Below are 18010 nucleotides of genomic sequence, written 5' to 3'. Positions count from 1 at the left end.
GAAAGCATTTAGTCAGAGCTCATTGGAAACAATGGGGTGCTGGAGCAAAGTTGTAAGAAGTAAGTATTTGAGACCTCATCATGCATTAAAGCACATTCTGTTGCACTTCAGAGTAAAGACAAGGTCATCATTTACAAAATGAGAGCTGTGCAGAGGCAATGGATCAATTGAAATTTTTTTTTAATAGATGCCTCAGCTTCTCCAATTCCCTCTGCTTCCCCAGTCAATCCAGTGCCATCTCCATTCCCCAGTTCTCTATGCCAGGGGTTCTCAACCTTTTTCTTTCTGAGCCCTGCCCCCGCCTTGCTATAAAAACTCCATGGCCCAGCTGTGCCACAACAACTGTTTTTTCTGCATATAAAAGCCAGGGCCAGTGTTAGTGGGTGGGTAAGAAGGGCAATTGCACAGGGCCCCACACTGCATAGGGGGCACTGTGAAGCTAACTTGCTCAGGCTTTGGCTTCAGCCCCAGGTAGTAGGGCTCGGGGCCCTGGGCTGCAGTCCCACAATGTCTGATTTGTGTCCATTTATTCTTTTACGTAAAGACTGTCTGGTTTGGCCAATGTACATGGCAGAGGGGCATTGCCGGCACATGATGGAATATATCACATTAGTAGATGTGCAGGTGAATGGGTCCTCTGATGATATTGCTAGAGTAGATATGGGGACAGAATAGGCAACGGGGTTAGTTACAGAGATTGGTTCCTGGTTAGTGTTTCTGTGGTGTGGACGTGTAGCTGCTGGTGAGTATTTGCTTCAGGTTGAGGGGGCTGTCTATAAGCAAGCACTGGCCTGCCTCAGACATCAGGAATGGTAACATACAAAAGCCATAGGAGAACACTTCAATCTCCATGGACATTCTGTAACAGATTTAAAAGTAGCCATACTTCAACAAAAAAAACTTCAAAAACAGACTTTAGAGAGAAACTGCAGAGCTACAATTCATTTGCAAATTTAACACCATTAATCTGGGTTTGAATAGGGACTGGGAGTGGCTCACTACAGAAGCAATTGCCCCTCTTTTGGTATTGACATCTCCTCATCAATTATTGGGAATCGACCACATCCACCCTGATTGAATTGGCCCTGTCAACACTGATTCTTCACTTATAAGGTAACTCCCTTCTCTTCATGTGTCAGTATACTGCCTGCATCTGTAATTTTCACTCTATGCATCTGAAGAAGTGAGTTTTTTACCCACGAAAGCTTATGCCCAAATAAATCTATTAGTCTTTAAGGGGCCACTGGACTCCTTGTTGTTTTTCCAGTCTAAATAGTTGGCTGTGAAGGGCCTAATAGGGTAATGGGCCATTAGGGAAAACAATAGGTCTTAGGAAAAGCTTTCCCCCTCCTGGTGAGCCTTCCTGTGGACAGTTTGTCCAGCTTGTAAACAAAGGCTGCTATGGCTCTCCAAGGGCACATGACCAGCCCCCATGACTCTGGACTCCATTTTGAGGGTGTGTGTTTTTCCACAAGCTGGTCCGGAAACTAAGTTTGGAACAAAGGGTTCCCACCATGTGCTAATGCTATATTAGGCAGAGAGTGACATCACTGATTGTTCTTCACTCCCCCACAACTGAGCACCTAGGAGAAGCTCCAAAAGAAAAGGACTTGGAACAGGGGTGGGGATACTGCAAAGCAAGTGCATCTTGTACATTGAGAATCTGCAAGCCTGCCTGTATCATGAGTCGGGCTGTCCTTTAATCACAGTTAACTCACATTCATTTTTTTTAACAGCAATTAATTTTTTTTAGTTAATCGCGATTAACCACACTGTTAAACAACAGAATACCAATTGAAATTTATTACGTTGTTTGGATGTTTTTCTACATTTTCATATATATTGTATTCTGTGTTGTAACTGAAATCAAAATGTATAATTTTTTATTACAAATATTTGCACTGTAAAAATGATAAACAAAAGAAATAGTATTTTTCAATTCACCTCATACAAGTACTGTAGTGCAATCTCTTTATCGTGAAAGTGCAACTTACAAATGTAGATTTTTTTTGTTACATACTGCACTCAACAACAAAACAATGCAAAACTTTAGAGCCTACAAGTCCACTCAATCCTACTTCTTGTTCAGCCAATCGCTAAGACAAACAAGTTTGTTTACATTTATGGGAGATAATGCTGCCCACTTCTTATTTACGTCAGCAGAAAGTGAAAATAGGCATTCTCATGGGACTTTTGTAGTCGGGATTGCAAGGTATTTACATGCCAGAAATGCTAAACATTCGTATGCCCCTTCATGCTTCAGCCAACAGTCCAGAAGACATGCTTCCATGCTGATGACACTCGTTAAAAAAAATAATGCGTTAATTAAATTTGTGACTGAACTCCTTGGGGCAGAATTGTATCTCTCCGGCTCTATTTTACCCACAGTCTGCTATATATTTCATGTTATAGCAGTCCTGGATGATGACCCACCACATGTTGTTCATTTTAAGAACACTTTCACTTCAGATTTGACAAAACGCAAAGAAGGTACCAATGTGAGATTACTAATGATAACTGCAGCACTTGACCCAAGGTTTAAGAGTCTGAATTACTGTCCAAAATCTGAGAGGGAGGAGGTGGGGAGCATGCTTTCAAAAGTCTTAAAAGAGCAACACTCCTATGTAGAAACTACAGAACCTGAACGACCAAAAAAGAAAATCAACCTTCTGCTGGTGGCATCTGACTCAGATAATGAAAACGAACATGCGTCGGTCCACACTGCTTTGGATTGTTATTGAGCAGAACCAGTCATCAGCATGGACGCATGTCCCCTGGAATGGTGGTTGAAGTATGAAGGGACATATGAATCTTTAGTGCATCTGACATGTAAATATTTTACGACGCCAGCTACAACAGTGCCATGAGAACACCTGTTCTCACTTTCAGGTGATATTGTAAATAAGAAGTGGGCAGCATTATCTCCTGCAAATGTAAACAAACTTGTTTGTCTGAGCGATTAGCTGAACAAGAAGTAGGACTGAGTGGACTTACAGGCTCTAAAGTTTTGTATTGTTTTGTTTTTGAATGCAGGGTTGTTGTTATTTTACATAATTATACATAATTCTATAATTGTAAGTTGAACTTTCATGATAAACAGATTGCACTACAGTACTTGTATTAGGTGAATTGAAAAAATACTATTTTTGTTTTTTTTAATAGTGCAAATACTTGTAATCAAAATAAATATAAAGTGAGCCCTGCACACATTGTATTATATGTTGTAATTGAAATCAATATATTTTAAAAGGTAGAAAACATCCAAAAATATTTAAATGGTATTCTATTATTAACAGTGCGATTAATCACACAATTAATCACGATTAATTTTGTTAATCGTTTGACGGCCCTAATCATCGGTCAGGGTGAGAGATTGTTAATTCAAATCCTATCCTTCTAGGATGTTAAGTTTACTTTGCAGTTTTTGTTTATTTACTAGGTAATCTGCTTTGATCTGTTTGCTATCACTTAAAATCTTTTGTAGTTCATAAACGTGTTTTATGCATTATCTTAACCAGTAAGTTTGGAGTGAAGTGCTTGGGAATCTTAGCTCAAGGAGCAGGGGCTGGGGCTGTTGTATTTCCTCTCCACATTAAGGGAGGGGCAAACTCTACGAGCTTACATTCTACCAATCTCTGTGCAGTGCAAGACGGTACAATTTTGGGTTTCTATTCCACAGGAGGGGGGCGCATGCCTACGGAGCTGGGAAATTGGCTGCTGTCTGCTGGTTGCACTCAGGTAGCCCATTTTGGGTGAGTGGCAGCACCTGCTGTAGTACTGGGTGATAACAAGGCCTGGGTGAGGCTGGCTGTGTCCCCAAACCCACTTGTGTGTCTTGGGGGGGGGCGCAGTGGTCCCCACAGCTCCCCGACTGCACTCCAGGGGTGACAATCCGTCACACACTGTTCTATACTCTTAGCTTCCTTTGGGCCTTTTCAATACCCTCTCTTGGGTGTCCTGGCTTCTCCAATACCATCCCACGGTTTCCCACAATCACGCTGTTGCTCTCTCATGTTCCCTTGTCCGTAACCCAAGTTTTCCTACTGCTGGTTGTTCTAATTCTCTCTCACCCTCTCAAACGCCTCCAGTGTGCACTGTCTCAAAGCTCTGCCAGGACTGCCACAGGTGGAGACAAGCAGCTCAGCAAATATTTTCTGAGCATCTTTCAGAGGTACCAGGAAGGCTTGCACATGCCCCTACCCAACAACTGACCACCCTTTATTTAAGTCCCTGAAAACATCCTAGTTCTGCAGCCTCTGCTGAGAAAAGGAGGAGGCGGCAGGATAGGCAGGGGGAGTGCAGAGGAGAGGCAGCAACTGAAAGATCCCAGGCAAACCACTCTTGCAGTTTCAAGCTTGGCAGAGAAGGATAAGAGGTGGGTTGAGAGATGTAAGCCAGTCTGCCTGCCTCTGACACGCCTAAGGCTACAGCTGAGAGATGCAATTAAGCCAACCTAAGCCCCAGTATAGACACCCATATATCCCTGATAGAAGTAGACTTCTTCCTCCGACCTAGATAGTGCCTCTTGAAGGGGTGGATTTACTATAGCAATGGAAAAAAAACCTTCCACAGCTGTAGTAAGTGTCAGCACAAAGCAGTGTAACCGCAGCGCTGCTGCTGTGTCCCTGTAGTGCTTCTAGTGTAGACGTAGGCAAAGACAGAGAAGCCTGTCAGAGGGGCAAAATGCACCAGTTCCAATTAAAGTAAGCAAATTCTGACAGCCCACATGCGGAGCTGTTCAGTCTGGGTCTGCCCGGTATCTTTATGTCTCGTTCACATTATTGCAATGAGCTTCCCATCCCCAACTAGCTGGGATGCAGGCAAATGTGGTTTGAGAAAGAAACCAAATGTTCTTTCGGGAGTGGAGTAGCCTATCGCCGCACTGATCCAATGGAGGCAGACTTTGCTATGTAAGGGCTTGTTAAAATACTGATATTCACCATAGCTAGGATATCCTTGAGACACTGCTCAGTGCGACATGGTCTTTTTAGTGAGAAGTTATATGGTCAAAAGCATGAACAACTGCAAATAGCTCAAAAAACAGAGCCAAACATTCTTTAAAAAGATGCGAAGTATGTAATCGTACAGATGAGTTTGGAAAAAATAGGTCTTTAGAAATAACCCACCCACCTGAAAAAAGGAAAGAGATAAAGCAGAAGTGTTTTGTCAGGTTCTATCCCCAGAACTGTGGATGCACATGCCAGGGCAGAATTAAGCCCTCCAGGCCAAAACCTGTTGTATGGAGCAAACACTGCACAAGCAAGCTTTGCTCCATGAGGGAAGTTCTGGAGGAACAGAACCCAACTGATTGGGTTGCCTCAGCAGCCAAGTCATTCCTGGGGCAATTTTGTATGGAGCCTGCTTCCCTTCACTGCCTCCTACACAGCGTTTCAAGCCAATGGAGCCATGCAATGGACAGATTCACTGGCCATGCCCCCAACCTGCCTGCAAACTCTCCTTGTGCGTTTGAGCTCACAGCACCATTAGGTTACTCTGCTCCACAGCCACAGGGTCTGAGTGGATGCAGAATCCCTCTGGGCTCTCTGCAGCCTGTCTCTCCAGTCAGAAAACAGAAACAGCCTTTCTTCTGCCTTCTTGGAGCAAAGGGGACAGGACTTCCCTGAAACAAAGAACTGGCCAATAGTCAAATACCATAAATAGTGTTACACAAGCACAATTCAAGTTCTACATCCTATACCATAACACAATCCTTCCTTATTGTATAACAGTACTGTGCCTCTGGTGCCCGTATTATCAGGGAGGCATTATTATGGCATGATAACAGTAGGTCCTGCAAAGTAGTTACAAACCCATGAAATAAAATACAATTCACCTGTTTTCCAAACACTTGTTCATGTTACTAAGAAGTTTGTTATTTTCCCAAAATTACTTTAAAGTGTGATTCTTAACTAGTAGCAGACCTCAGCCTCTATCCTGCAAACATCAATGGACATGCTTAACTTTACACATTGTGAGTGGTGCCACTGACTTCAGTGGGGCAGCTCACCGTCCATGAAGTTAAGCATGTGCTTAAGCGTTTGCAGGATGGGAGCCATAGTTAGGAATGTAAAACACTCCCAATCTAGAAGCCAAGATTTGTTTTCACGTTGGTACTGCATGACCAACTACTAACCAGAAGTCGGATCTCCTGCATACTGATTTTCCATAGAATTATGGTTAATACGGTTAAGGAAGTATACTGCGATTTCAATATGAAATAAAATGTCACCACAGACACAGTAATAAAAATCAAGAGGATGTTTAATAAGACATTTTCAAATATTTTTTAAAGTTATCTGTTGCTTATAAACAGGCTCTTAGAAGTATTAAAATAACATCTCTTTTGCTGTTTGTTTTGTACTTTCCTAATGGTCAGCCAATTACTTGGAAAGAGAGAGAGAGAGAGAGAGTGTGTTTAACAGTTTGAAATTACTGTGTGTTTTTTTCATTTACAATTTTTCTGTGTATCAGCACCAGGGAACAGCCCTGGAAATAGTTGCTACATCTGTTTTTAGCTAGATCCAACATAAATTATATTTATTGTCTCAGCACACTGTGGTTCAACATCAGAGGTTAAAAATCTAGAGTACATTCATTACCCGATTAGAAATTTTTAAAAGATCACTTTTTGGTCCTATATTACTTTAAGGCCAACTATCTGCAACTTCCACACTGCAAATGACTAACAAAACTCTTATCTAAAATTATGCACATAAAACATTATGCGTGGAGAGAAGACTTTCTGGTACACCCCATTTTCTTTGGGATTTGTTTCATTTTATTTTTTAATGTACACAGGTTTTAGAGTATGTTTTATGCTGACAGATTTATGACTTCAAGAAAAGTATTAACAAAAGTTGTATATTAGCTTGTCTTAGCAAATTCCGAGTCTTCTTTCAAAAGCACAGTTAAAACCAATTCTCTCTGTCCTTACCTACCGTAGTACTTGGCAATCACTGGTGTACAACTGACATTATTTTGCCAAGCAAAGTCTGTCTATCAGTTTGTAAGTTCCATACAAATAGCCACTCTTTTCCATTCACAGGTGATCAAAAAGGAAAAATCTCAGTTTAAAATACTCTCACACTCATATGACGGGGGGAGGAGGGAAATCCTACAACCTGTGTTTCACAAGCCTTGGCCTTGATTTTATTCTTGACTGTATATCACAGACCTTGTACCAGTGTCAAAGCAAGTCAAGTAAAACTCTATTAATACATAATTTCATTTTCCCCACCATGTCCACAACTGAATGTGTGTTTCAGCAGCCTGTTTATACCTTACTGCACATGTACACAGACAAACTGCCCTCTAAATGCTGCCAAATCTTAATTTCCATTGGATAGGTAGGTGATGGCTCAGATACCAAAAGTTGTACTCAAGCATATCCCATATACCCCACTACATATCAAGGTTTACTTTTTTTCCATTGGTTTCAAACACACACACTTTTTTTTTTCCAGGCCAATTTTTTTTATGGCAACTAGTAAGTTGTAAGGTATTTCATTAAGCATTTAATGCATAGTGAGATCTAAAAGCATGCATCTACTAGTGATTCCCACTGTGTGCAATGATGTCTACTCTGGGAAGCTATGGAGCTAGGGGCAACAGATCAGACAGTGTGCATGTACTACCTTCAAAAGCTAGCTCCACATGATCAGATATACATACATTATTCTTTACACAGACACTCTCTTCCTATGACAATACTGCTGTATACTACAAATTCTGACTCTCTGGGAAATACAAATTAGAGAAAATGGGTGCTTACTGCTCAAACACATTTGAGTATAATATTATGTTCTTACATTTTAACTGTATTTCCATTATTGCTACACATTAGATGCCTCCAACATATTTGAGTGGGCATGGAATTAAAGTGCATAAACATACAGTCAATTAAACTATCCTACAACAGGTACAAAATAAAATATTTTAAAAACAGCAACACTGTAGTTTTTTACTCCTGGATCAGAACATCTGCCTCATTAATCTCATGTACCTATGTGCGGTAAATGCATGGTACCACTACAAACTAAGATCAATAAAACCTTTAACAAGATTTAATTTGTTTCTACAAGGGAGGTTATCATAATCCAACTCTGCTTTCTCACCTTCTGCTAGCAATTTCTCTCAGCCCCGGTTCAGCCACTAACTTTGTTCTCCATCGCATCATCTATTCATGCTGCTATAATACCAGCTCAAACACTGTTTGTAACAGCACAGCAATTTCTCAGAAGTTGCCAGTTTCATAGTGTGCTGCTTTAGAAGTGTATGGAAATTGTTAGATTAAATTACAAATGAAAGACTCCGCAGTGGGACACCAGTACTGGATCATTTATGTACATTTGGTTGAGCGTGAATTTTAACGGTTGTCCCTTAACTGCAGAAGCTTCTGTTTGTGTGATTATTTGGGGGGTTGGGGGTAAGAGGATTTATGCGAGAAGAAGAAATTAAGTAGGTTGGGTAACAGCCACAGACTTTCCCCATACCCCAAAAAGAAAACAAATCACACTGCTTTAACATCAACACATGCTTCACGACAAGCTTCTTAAAGCCTCTGGTAATATCAGGGCATTTGGTACCATGCTTTGTAACACGTTATTAAAGAAAGGAACTTTGTATAGAAATCTGTTTAATAAAGTCAATGAAAGCAGGACCTGCAGACATACCACTTCCAGCTTCAGTGTTGTCAGGTCTCAAAACCCAGTCAGGCTTGGAGTTGCTCAGTGAATGAATGCAGACATATCCAAAGAAGCTTACAGAACTAGTAGTCATGATTTAGTAGACAGCACTCTTCCATCTGAGACAGCACTGATTACTGATGTTAGTGTGTACTGTGCTGCTGGAAGTTCTGTCTTTCTGGTGAGATGTAATAACATACACAGTCATGGAAGATTGTTAAGACTTCTTCTACAGGAATACAGCTATTTATCCCAGTGTCTTGACTGGGTAACTACATTCTAGCTATCTAAACTCCGTTGGTGTTCCAGCCAGGGATGGTATTCTTCACTTCCTGTCCTATCTGTGCTATTATATAGCTGTCAAATTCCACACAAGAAGTGACTGGATTTCAACAACAATTGAAGTTGTTCCTGATAGCAGTACAGTATTTAAAGTACCTGAGGAGCCTTCCAAAGGAAAGATGCTATTAGGGCAGGAATAACTAGAGATTTAAAGTGTTATAACACAAGCACACACAAATAGCAACTTCATAAAGAAGCCGTAATTTACATATGTAACTCCTATTGACAGGCACCACTACCTACTGTTATGCGTTTATCAGCACAGACCAATAACAGGTATGCTGAAGTGTTCAACTGAAGTTTGTAGACAGAGAGAGCAGTGCTCAGTGTGGAAGTTCAGATCTCACAAAAGTTCATGCCAACCTCCTCTTCACTTTCAGTTAGGGAGAATGGACAACCAGTATTAAAACAAACCCAAAAAATAAAAAAGTGAAATTTGGTCAGAATTTGCAAGTTTCACCCATTTCACCCATCAGAACTTTGTGAAACAGAATTTTCCACTGGCCGATTTTCACTCAAAATTGGTCCCATGCTAACTTGAAAAATTCATTAACTTTCTGAAAACGTAGGGCTAAGCTTTGAATTTATGTAGTTTTTGAGGAAATGAAGGTTTCACAGAGGAAACTTTAGGGAGACTGTTACATTCCGACATAATTTACAAATCCCTCTTCTAATGACTTTTTTTCTTGTCCATGGATCAAGTAATTCTACCATGACACTGCATCAGATATTGCAATACAACACCATCATGAGTAGAAACACCTGCGTCACTGCAAGCTAGGTTTCTAGAACAGAATTCAGCCATATCTGGCAGTCCTGTCATGCATCCTCGCAACCCAGCTGGATCCTCATATATCCACTGGACTGAAGGGATGGCCTGCAATTGCTCCTCACAGCCAGCAGCAGCAGTTCCCCTAGATCTGAATAGAGGAATAGGAGGAGACAGCAGCAAAAGGTGGCAATGGCAGCAGCTGGCAAGGACAGAAGGCAAAGGAAGGACAGAATACTGGCCCAAGATTCTTCCACCCAGATACCCTCTTCAGATAGACACCTGCAACTACCCACATCGCTTGTGGGTGCGGGACACTGGGTCCGAAGCTGTCACCTGCACCCGCCCATCCCATACACATCAGCAACTTTACCACCTTTCAGGCACCCCAGCATCCCTAGACCCCCAACTATCACACACCCCCATTGCCATGTCCCTGCGCTAATGCGACTACTTCCCCCCATCCCAAGCACCCTGCCCCAATCAGTAACTTCTGTCATTCATGAGAAATGTCACAAATGGAGCTGCACACAACTTGGCAGCTATCAGGTGGACAGGTGTGGTTTCTCTGCTGAGTTTGAATTTCTTGTAGGTGACAAAAGGAAATCTCTCTTATTTATTGTCCAATTGAAAGGAGTGGGGGGGGGGAAGAGAAGAGGGAGAGAGTTAGAGTTAGATGGACTGATGCCTGAGTAAATATTTTTAAAAGACATAAACGATGACTAAGGAGGAGGAATGGAATAGCATGCAGTGAGAAAAATTGAGGTTCAAATGAAAAAGATGAGGACAAATGGGATGTAAGATATGTTAAACAGAGTATCAGGAAAACATGACACAGTGTTAAAGAGTTTCCCAAGGTAAGTGGTGAAAGCCCCATCATTTGAGAAATTTGAAATTCAGCCTCTAAAACACAAGTGCACCACAGTGAACAACAGAAATGTACCATATTAAAGTATTTTCAACACATGCGAAATTTACTCAATTTCATTCTATGCTACTCAAAAAAACTGAAGCAGCAGCAGAAAGTTCACACCCCAAACAGGTAGCAAAAATTACACACAATGTTTTCTAACTAAGAAATATTTTACATTATCTAATATACCCCCTTTTTTGGTGAAATATATATTAACTGTGTTTGAACTTGTCAAAATAATCACTTAAAATATACCTAATGAACTTAAAAAATATAAAGTGATTTTAGGAATTTTGTTTAAAAAAGAAAGTGCATTTCCTTTCCTTTTTTCCATTTCAACTATGTTCAAAATGCAGTATACCTATGGTTTTTAAACCCAGTCCTTAATACAGTCAGCACCAAGCCTAACGTAAAGAAAAATGTATTTAAAAAAAAAAGAAGAAGTACTTTAGAATTATTTCATAATTATTTTAAACTGAAAGACATTTATTCTATTATATAGGTTACACTTAAGGCAGTTACCCAAATTTGTTGATAACCGTCAAAATTAACAAACAATATTAAAGCTAACTGAAACTTTTAAATTAATTATGCGTGCTGAAGTTGGTGGAACCAGTCTCTCTTTCTCAAACATATTAAATCTATCATTTATCAACATATTTTAATGAATTTTAATATTTTTTCCCCAGAGTACTTTCACTTCCCAGTTTTTTGGACCCGTTATCTTACAACCTTAAATAACTCAAAATACTCAATGTGAAGTATTGATAATGAAATCATTTTAAGGTTAATTTTAGACATTATAAAACCTTAGGGCTAGATTCTTCTCTTCTTTGCAGTTGGGTAAATCTGGACTAACTCCATTAACCTCAATGGAGTTACTCCATATTTTCCCAAGGCCAAATTTCCTTACAGTTGGAAACAAACAGTAGAAAAAAAATCAGACAACTTTCAACAGACAAAACTGTCCTACCACTCAAATATAGTTCTATAACCTGAGCTATAATAGTCATATTGCCAATTAATCTCCATTACCAAATGTGTTCTTTACTGGTTTACGAGCCACTGAGATACTTTTCAAGTCAATAAAATAAAAGACTAAGTTATGGTTTTATTGCAACAAGGGAACAGGACTGTTCCTGAGAAAATAATGCAAAAGTGGTATTATTGCTCTTATGCTACAAAGGTTTAAAACTAAATGATTGGGGTTTTCTTTCAGATGCTTCATAGTACATCTCATTTACTCAACAGGCAAATCTATAGTCCTAAATCAGAAGCAGTGCTTCCAGAACAGCCCTCGGTGTGAGAAAAGTGTTCTGAAAATTTAAAGAGAATACTCAAAACTTGAAAATGCAAAGATCACGCACTAAACTGACAAATTTTGTTACATCACAAATATTCTGTTTAGAACATCTGAAATATTTGCTAAGTGTGCAACTGCAGATGGAGCTGTGAAATAAAGGGCTGATATCACTGTTCATTGATGTTATAATCAAATTACGCACAGCACAGTGCAAAAAATTAAATACAGTAAAAATCAGGATATCATTAGTCTCAAGTGGTGATAACAAAAACCCAAGTCCCAACAAGGGATTGGGAAATGCAAGCAGACACTCAATATTCATCAGTAAGGGTTCAGGAAACTGCCTCCTATGTGCATATAGCTTTCTGTTCAGAGAAGTACGGCAATCACCACCACAAAACATTTAATACAATGTCCTCCAACAACATGAATGCTGCCTTTAAAATGTTCAACTTTCCTAACAAGATACCTGAAAAATGCATTGGGGGACATGAATAGGAAATTTTACTAAACAATTTCTGTCTCTTCTCTCAACAGTGGGGAAACTTCTTTCCCTCCCACCCTCCACTTACTGACACTGCAAAAAAAAACAAAAAAAAACAGAGTAACAGCCCAGAAAAGAAAAAATAATATTTTGCTTTCTAGTCCTAGGTCTGATTGACAGACAGGGGAGAAACTTCAGGACAGTATAACACAAGCCCCTCGGCAGCCCTTGGAAAACTACTGCAGTTGATTGACATATTATAGATGACAAAAGGTGAGAAAAAAGCCTAGAGAACAAGAACTTGGCTCCTGAAATTAGGACAACTGATATTTCAGATTTAAAAAATGAAAACGCAACATTTAAGCTTTGATGGGATAACAGAGAGCCCAATCCAACATTTGTTATCATTTTTTCAAATACGTTCATTTTTAGAAGGAGGTAATAACACTGAGAATCTTAGATTGTGGTGTGTGGAGCACTTCCTGATGATCCACAAACAGCTGTCTGGTCACATGATTCTGGCTTCTCTTTGTTTCCAGATGCTCAATAATTTACATATATACTCTCCTAATATTACTTTACATGTAAGCAACAGCTGTAGTTGCCTTAGGAATATTCTATGACTGCAGATGAAAGCAGAAGTGGTATATGCAATTGTGACTAGGGTGTGCAAAGTAGTCAATGAAGTCAGTGCATGCTATGAAGACATGTGAGAACATCTGTACAAACACGTATGGATTAGGGTTTAACTTAATGAAAAACTGGAAATCTACTGCCCTTAGGTTAAAATAAACAACTAGAGGAGGTGACAACAACATCTTTACTTGGAAATATCAGGCTTTTAATCTGACTGTTTGTCACTTTTTTCAACCTATGTGTCATTATTCTTCCACACTACTCAATAACATTACTCAATACCATCAGTCCACAGGTGATCTCTCTCTCAGTCACACACGCACACTTTTATAAGACTACTTGCTTTGCAAATGCTTTTGATATCTAAAAGCACAAGAATTAATTGTTATAATAAACACCAACCCGTTAGAACAAAAGTAAAAATACCCATGCATTAGCAAAAGTAAAAATAAAATAAAGCTATTTAGGGATCTGACACGCCAGATATATAAGTGGTATCAAGAGATACAGTATTTCAAATGTTACAGTAATTAAAGCTGCAGTTAAGAATCTAACCTCTCACCATCTTTTTTTTCCCTGAGTCTCATCGACTACCCTTTTCTTCAATTCTTTATTTTCTCAAATTCCCTGTTAAGAACAGCTAGTTTAGCTGCACAGCCCTGAGTACAGGTTTACAACAGTAGCAGCTTCTAAAACAGATGATACAAAGAAATATTTCCAGTGTCTTTTAACTTTATTGATTTAAAAATCAAGGAATGCTTTTCTGGGTACCAATTCTGCAAACTGACCTGCATGTGTGTCTGGATCTGCCTGCATGGAGCACATTGCAGGATAACAACCTAAGAGATTAGTTGATGTGCTGAACATGTACACGAACACATGATTTGGAATTTACCTGTGTTACAGGGCTATTCTTTTTACCTATACGCATACATGTGCTATTCATGCATTGCGAGGTCATCCCAATGTCAAGAAGATTTCCATATAATATATTTTCCCTTTATATGAAATAAGCATTAAACCAGCCTCAGGAATCTTTAAATAAATAAATAAATAAATCACAAGTCGGGTGCCTCAATTTCACCCAATGTCTCCATCTGCATCCTGCTTTCAAACAGGCTAAAAATGTTAATTACAATTCTCTGGTATTTTCTTGCAAAGTTACAGACCTTCACCTTTTAAATATTAGAAAGGCATAATCACCTAGTGTATAGGTCAAATTATTTTCAATACTGTAATTTATGCAACATTAATCCTGAATGCAAACTCCAATTTTCTTACTGTTTGCAATCTAGGAGCAGATTTGTATTTCCTACCAACTCCATTACATCATCCCTAAACCCAAAACAGTTTCCTTCTTTAAATCATTCCTATCCATACCCACACCCCCTCCAAGGCACAAACAATTATTGTCCCTAAAAAGCATACATTCTCTTAGATATTAAAGACTCTGAAGACAATTTCCAGGGGCTTTTGGTATTGCATTGCTGCATGGATGCCTCCATCACTGACCTTCGTTTTTTTCATTCAGATTGTTACATAACCTAGTGCTTGCGTGCAGTGTGTGTGTGTTTAACCTCCCCCCCCCCTTATTTAATGCTACACAAGGGAGAGGAGGGACATATGGGTCAGCAGGTTAGCGGTAGCAAAGCCTAAACGATTCAGAATCACAAGCGGATCACCCTCATCATCAGAAATATTGCCGTCTCCCCTTTGGATACATACATACCTTACTAGTAGTCCATTACATAATTTAAGGTCTAAAAGTTACAACATCGCAAGACTAATGTGAAGGTTGTCATCCCTCTCTCCCCACCCCTCCCACCCCTAAAAGTCATCATATGCCAGCAATGACAATTAAAGCAGATTGAAGCAACTGAGGAGGGGGAGGTTGTGTAACAACCACAAACTACGGCCGCTTTGAAAACATTCAGAAAACTCCTTAACATTATTAAGGAAATTTTCTCTAGTGGTTCTGATTAACCTTGTTACATAACCGTCTTGCATTCCAAATCCACTGTCTCAAGCTCTAAATATATTCTTTGCAGCCAAATGCTTTCTGCACACAAAAACCTTCCCCATCTTCCCGTCTTCTCCAGAGCCAGCTCTTCCTCGCCACCCCCTCCCCCGTGCATTTGCATAACTGCGCGGTCATTATTCGGAAATTGCCTCTAATTAAATGTTTCAGCGTGTGTCATCTTGCTGGCTTTTACTGTACTCGGATTCCCTGAGTGGGAAGCTGCCTGGAAAGGGGGGCGTGGCCAAAATGGGAAAAATACTGTAAAACACAAGCCAACACATGATCAGCCATATTCCAAACAACAACAACAAAAATCACACACTCCGGGAGGAATCGGGTTTTTCTCCGCACCACCTGAAAACGTTCCCCGACTCCCTGCGATCAGCCGGCAGCTGGCACAGGACCCCGGAGCCATGCGAGGACTGTGTGCGCCAGCCTGGCTGTCATTTCTTTAACAGATCAGTATATGTATTTTTATTTAGTTTCCACCGATCACTCAACGATCCTACCGAGTCAGTTCCCCCTGGATGATAGCAGCGATTTATAAATTATTGACAGCGGGAATTAAAGCGGCATTTTTGTCCCTCTCGCTTCCCCCCCCCCCCAACCCTAAATATATTTAAAACCCATCGACTTTAACCGCTCCTGTGCAATGGAGAAAGGGGGGCAGCGGGTCTCTCCCTCCCTGTACAGTAGCGAACAGTTAGCATACAATGCTGTCGAAAGACAGTTACTTTCAGTAAAAGTGGACAGGTAATACACTTGGACCACAGCTCTAAGGAGCCGAGAAGCGATAAACAATGCCGAACTTAAACTGGCCAGCACACGTTTCTCGCTGCCCGTACTATTAAACATGCGGTGTGTATCATGAGAATGCTTAGGTCATCATCAAACCAGCAATTAAAGGCTTTTTAAAATTTGTTTGCAATATCTTGTGACTGGCGGTGGAGGGGAGGAAAATCCATGAGATCAGGAAGAGCCTTCTCTGCAAAGTTGTGCACCTTCAAGAAACGCCAGGAGAGCATCAACTTTTGGGAGGGATTCTTTTTTTAACACACCGAAGAAACAAATTAAAAAAACACAGCATGCGAAAGAGTGGAGCAGTAAATCGCAGATCGGCAACCTCCTAGTTAATCAGCGAGATCACATAAAACTCCCCCATTCCAACAACAAACCTCAGCACATCAGAGACGAAACTGTCAAAAGCAGGGAGAAAAGGAAAGGGTGGGGGAGAAGGACACTGCAGCTTTAAAAGTTTGTTTTCTTGAATTCTAATGATCCTGCTGGGAGGTTGTTTTGTGTTTTAATTATGTAATTTCAGGGGCATAGTTCCCATCTGAGTTTTGCAGGCGATAAACGGGGAAACGGGAAAGCACCGAGCAGCCCTCTCTCTCTCTCTCTCAATATTTTCCCTCCGGTCTGTCCCTCCTCCCTCAGCAATTAAAAGGAGCTGTAAAAGTTTGCCAGATTGCATGGAGTGGGGAGTTGCCTTTTTGTGCCCAGCTCCCAATAAATCCCCTGGTTTATGCCCGGTGGTTTAATTGCTGCATTTCGCCCTTCTCTCCTACCCCCCTCTCTCTATTCCCACCCTCCCTATCCCAGCGCTCCCCCTTCCCCAAGTCTCCCTACCTCTGCTGCCGCTGCCGCTGGAGTAGCTCTGCCTGCGGACTGGAGCCGGCGCTTCGCTTTTCCGGGCAGGCTCCAGGTTGACCGGGGTGTCCCTGGCGCCGGCAGCCGGCTCGGTGACGCTGCTGCCCGGCTCGGTGGCGGCTGGATCGGGGGCTGCCGGAGCGGACTCCATGTTTTTCCCGCTGTAGATGGCTTGGAGATGGCGAGCTCCTGCACTCCCTCTATCTTCTGTTTGCAGCGCGACTCTATGGTCGGCGGCGGCGGCTGCAGCGGGGAGAGCGCGAGTCGGAGCCGGATGGGAGGCGAGCGCGCCGGGCTGTGACCACAGGCAGCGCTAGCGAGAGCCCCGCATCCCCCCGCCTTCGCCGCCACGCGCGGCGCGGGCTGCCCAGCCCCGACACGGGGGCGGGGGGCTCTCGCTGCACCGCCGGCGGAGACACGCCCAGGCCAAGGCACCCGGCTTGTGGGTCAGAGAGCTGGCTGCTCCCCTTGGTACCACCAGAGCCGGCTCTGGCTTTTTTGCGGCCCTAGGCAAAAACGCCACCTGCTGCCCCCCAGCACGGCGGGGAGGGCACCGAGCCCGGCCGTGGGCCCACAATCCCCGACCGGCCGGAGCGCCGGGAGGAGGACAGAGACCCTGGCCGGGGCTCTCCGCTCTCCCCGGTGGCCAGAGCGCCGGGAGAGGACAGAGAGCCCGGCCGAGGCTCTCCGCTCTCCCCAGCGGCCGGAGCGCCGGGAGCAGGGCGGAGAGCCCCCGGCGGCCAGAGCACCGGGAGGAGGACGGAGAGCCCGGCCGAGGCTCTCCACTCTCCCCGGCGGCCGGAGCGCCGGGAGCAGGGCGGAGAGCCCCCGGCGGTCAGAGCACCGGGAGCAGGGCGGAGAGCCCCCGGCGGCCAGAGCACCGGAAGGAGGACAGAGAGCTCAGCCGGGGCTCTCCGCTCTCCCCAGCGGCCAGAGCGCTGGGGGGGAGGGCGGAGAGCCCCCGGAGACCAGAGCGCTGGGAGGAGGACAGAGCGCCGGGAGCAGGGCAGAGAGCCCGGCCGGGGCTCTCCGGTTTTCCCGGGGGGCCGGGTTGCCAGGGGGAGGGCGACGAGCCCCCAGCGGCCAGAGCACTGGGGGGAGGGCAGCGAGCCCGCCGCAGCTCTCTGCTCTCCCCGACCGGCCGGAGTGCTGGGGGGAGGGCGGCAAGCCCGGCCGGGGCCCCGCTCTCCCCGACCAGACGGAGTGCCG

General features: G+C 42.7%; 1 protein-coding gene across 1 annotated transcript in view; it reads right to left on the bottom strand.

Moving 5' to 3' along the window:
- Positions 1-17090, bottom strand: part of RORA (RAR related orphan receptor A) — a 571618-nt gene extending 554528 nt beyond the window's left edge. The window contains exon 1 of the mRNA XM_034783531.1: positions 16781-17090. Coding sequence (XP_034639422.1) covers positions 16781-16952 — 172 coding nt within the window. The 5' untranslated portion in view covers positions 16953-17090. The remainder of the gene's footprint in view (positions 1-16780) is intronic.
- Between the last annotated feature and the right edge of the window lie 920 nt (positions 17091-18010).

The sequence above is a fragment of the Trachemys scripta genome, chromosome 10 (genome assembly GCF_013100865.1).
Source record: "Trachemys scripta elegans isolate TJP31775 chromosome 10, CAS_Tse_1.0, whole genome shotgun sequence".
Lineage (NCBI taxonomy): Eukaryota > Metazoa > Chordata > Testudines > Emydidae > Trachemys > Trachemys scripta.
This window is presented reverse-complemented; position numbering and strand designations above follow the sequence as displayed.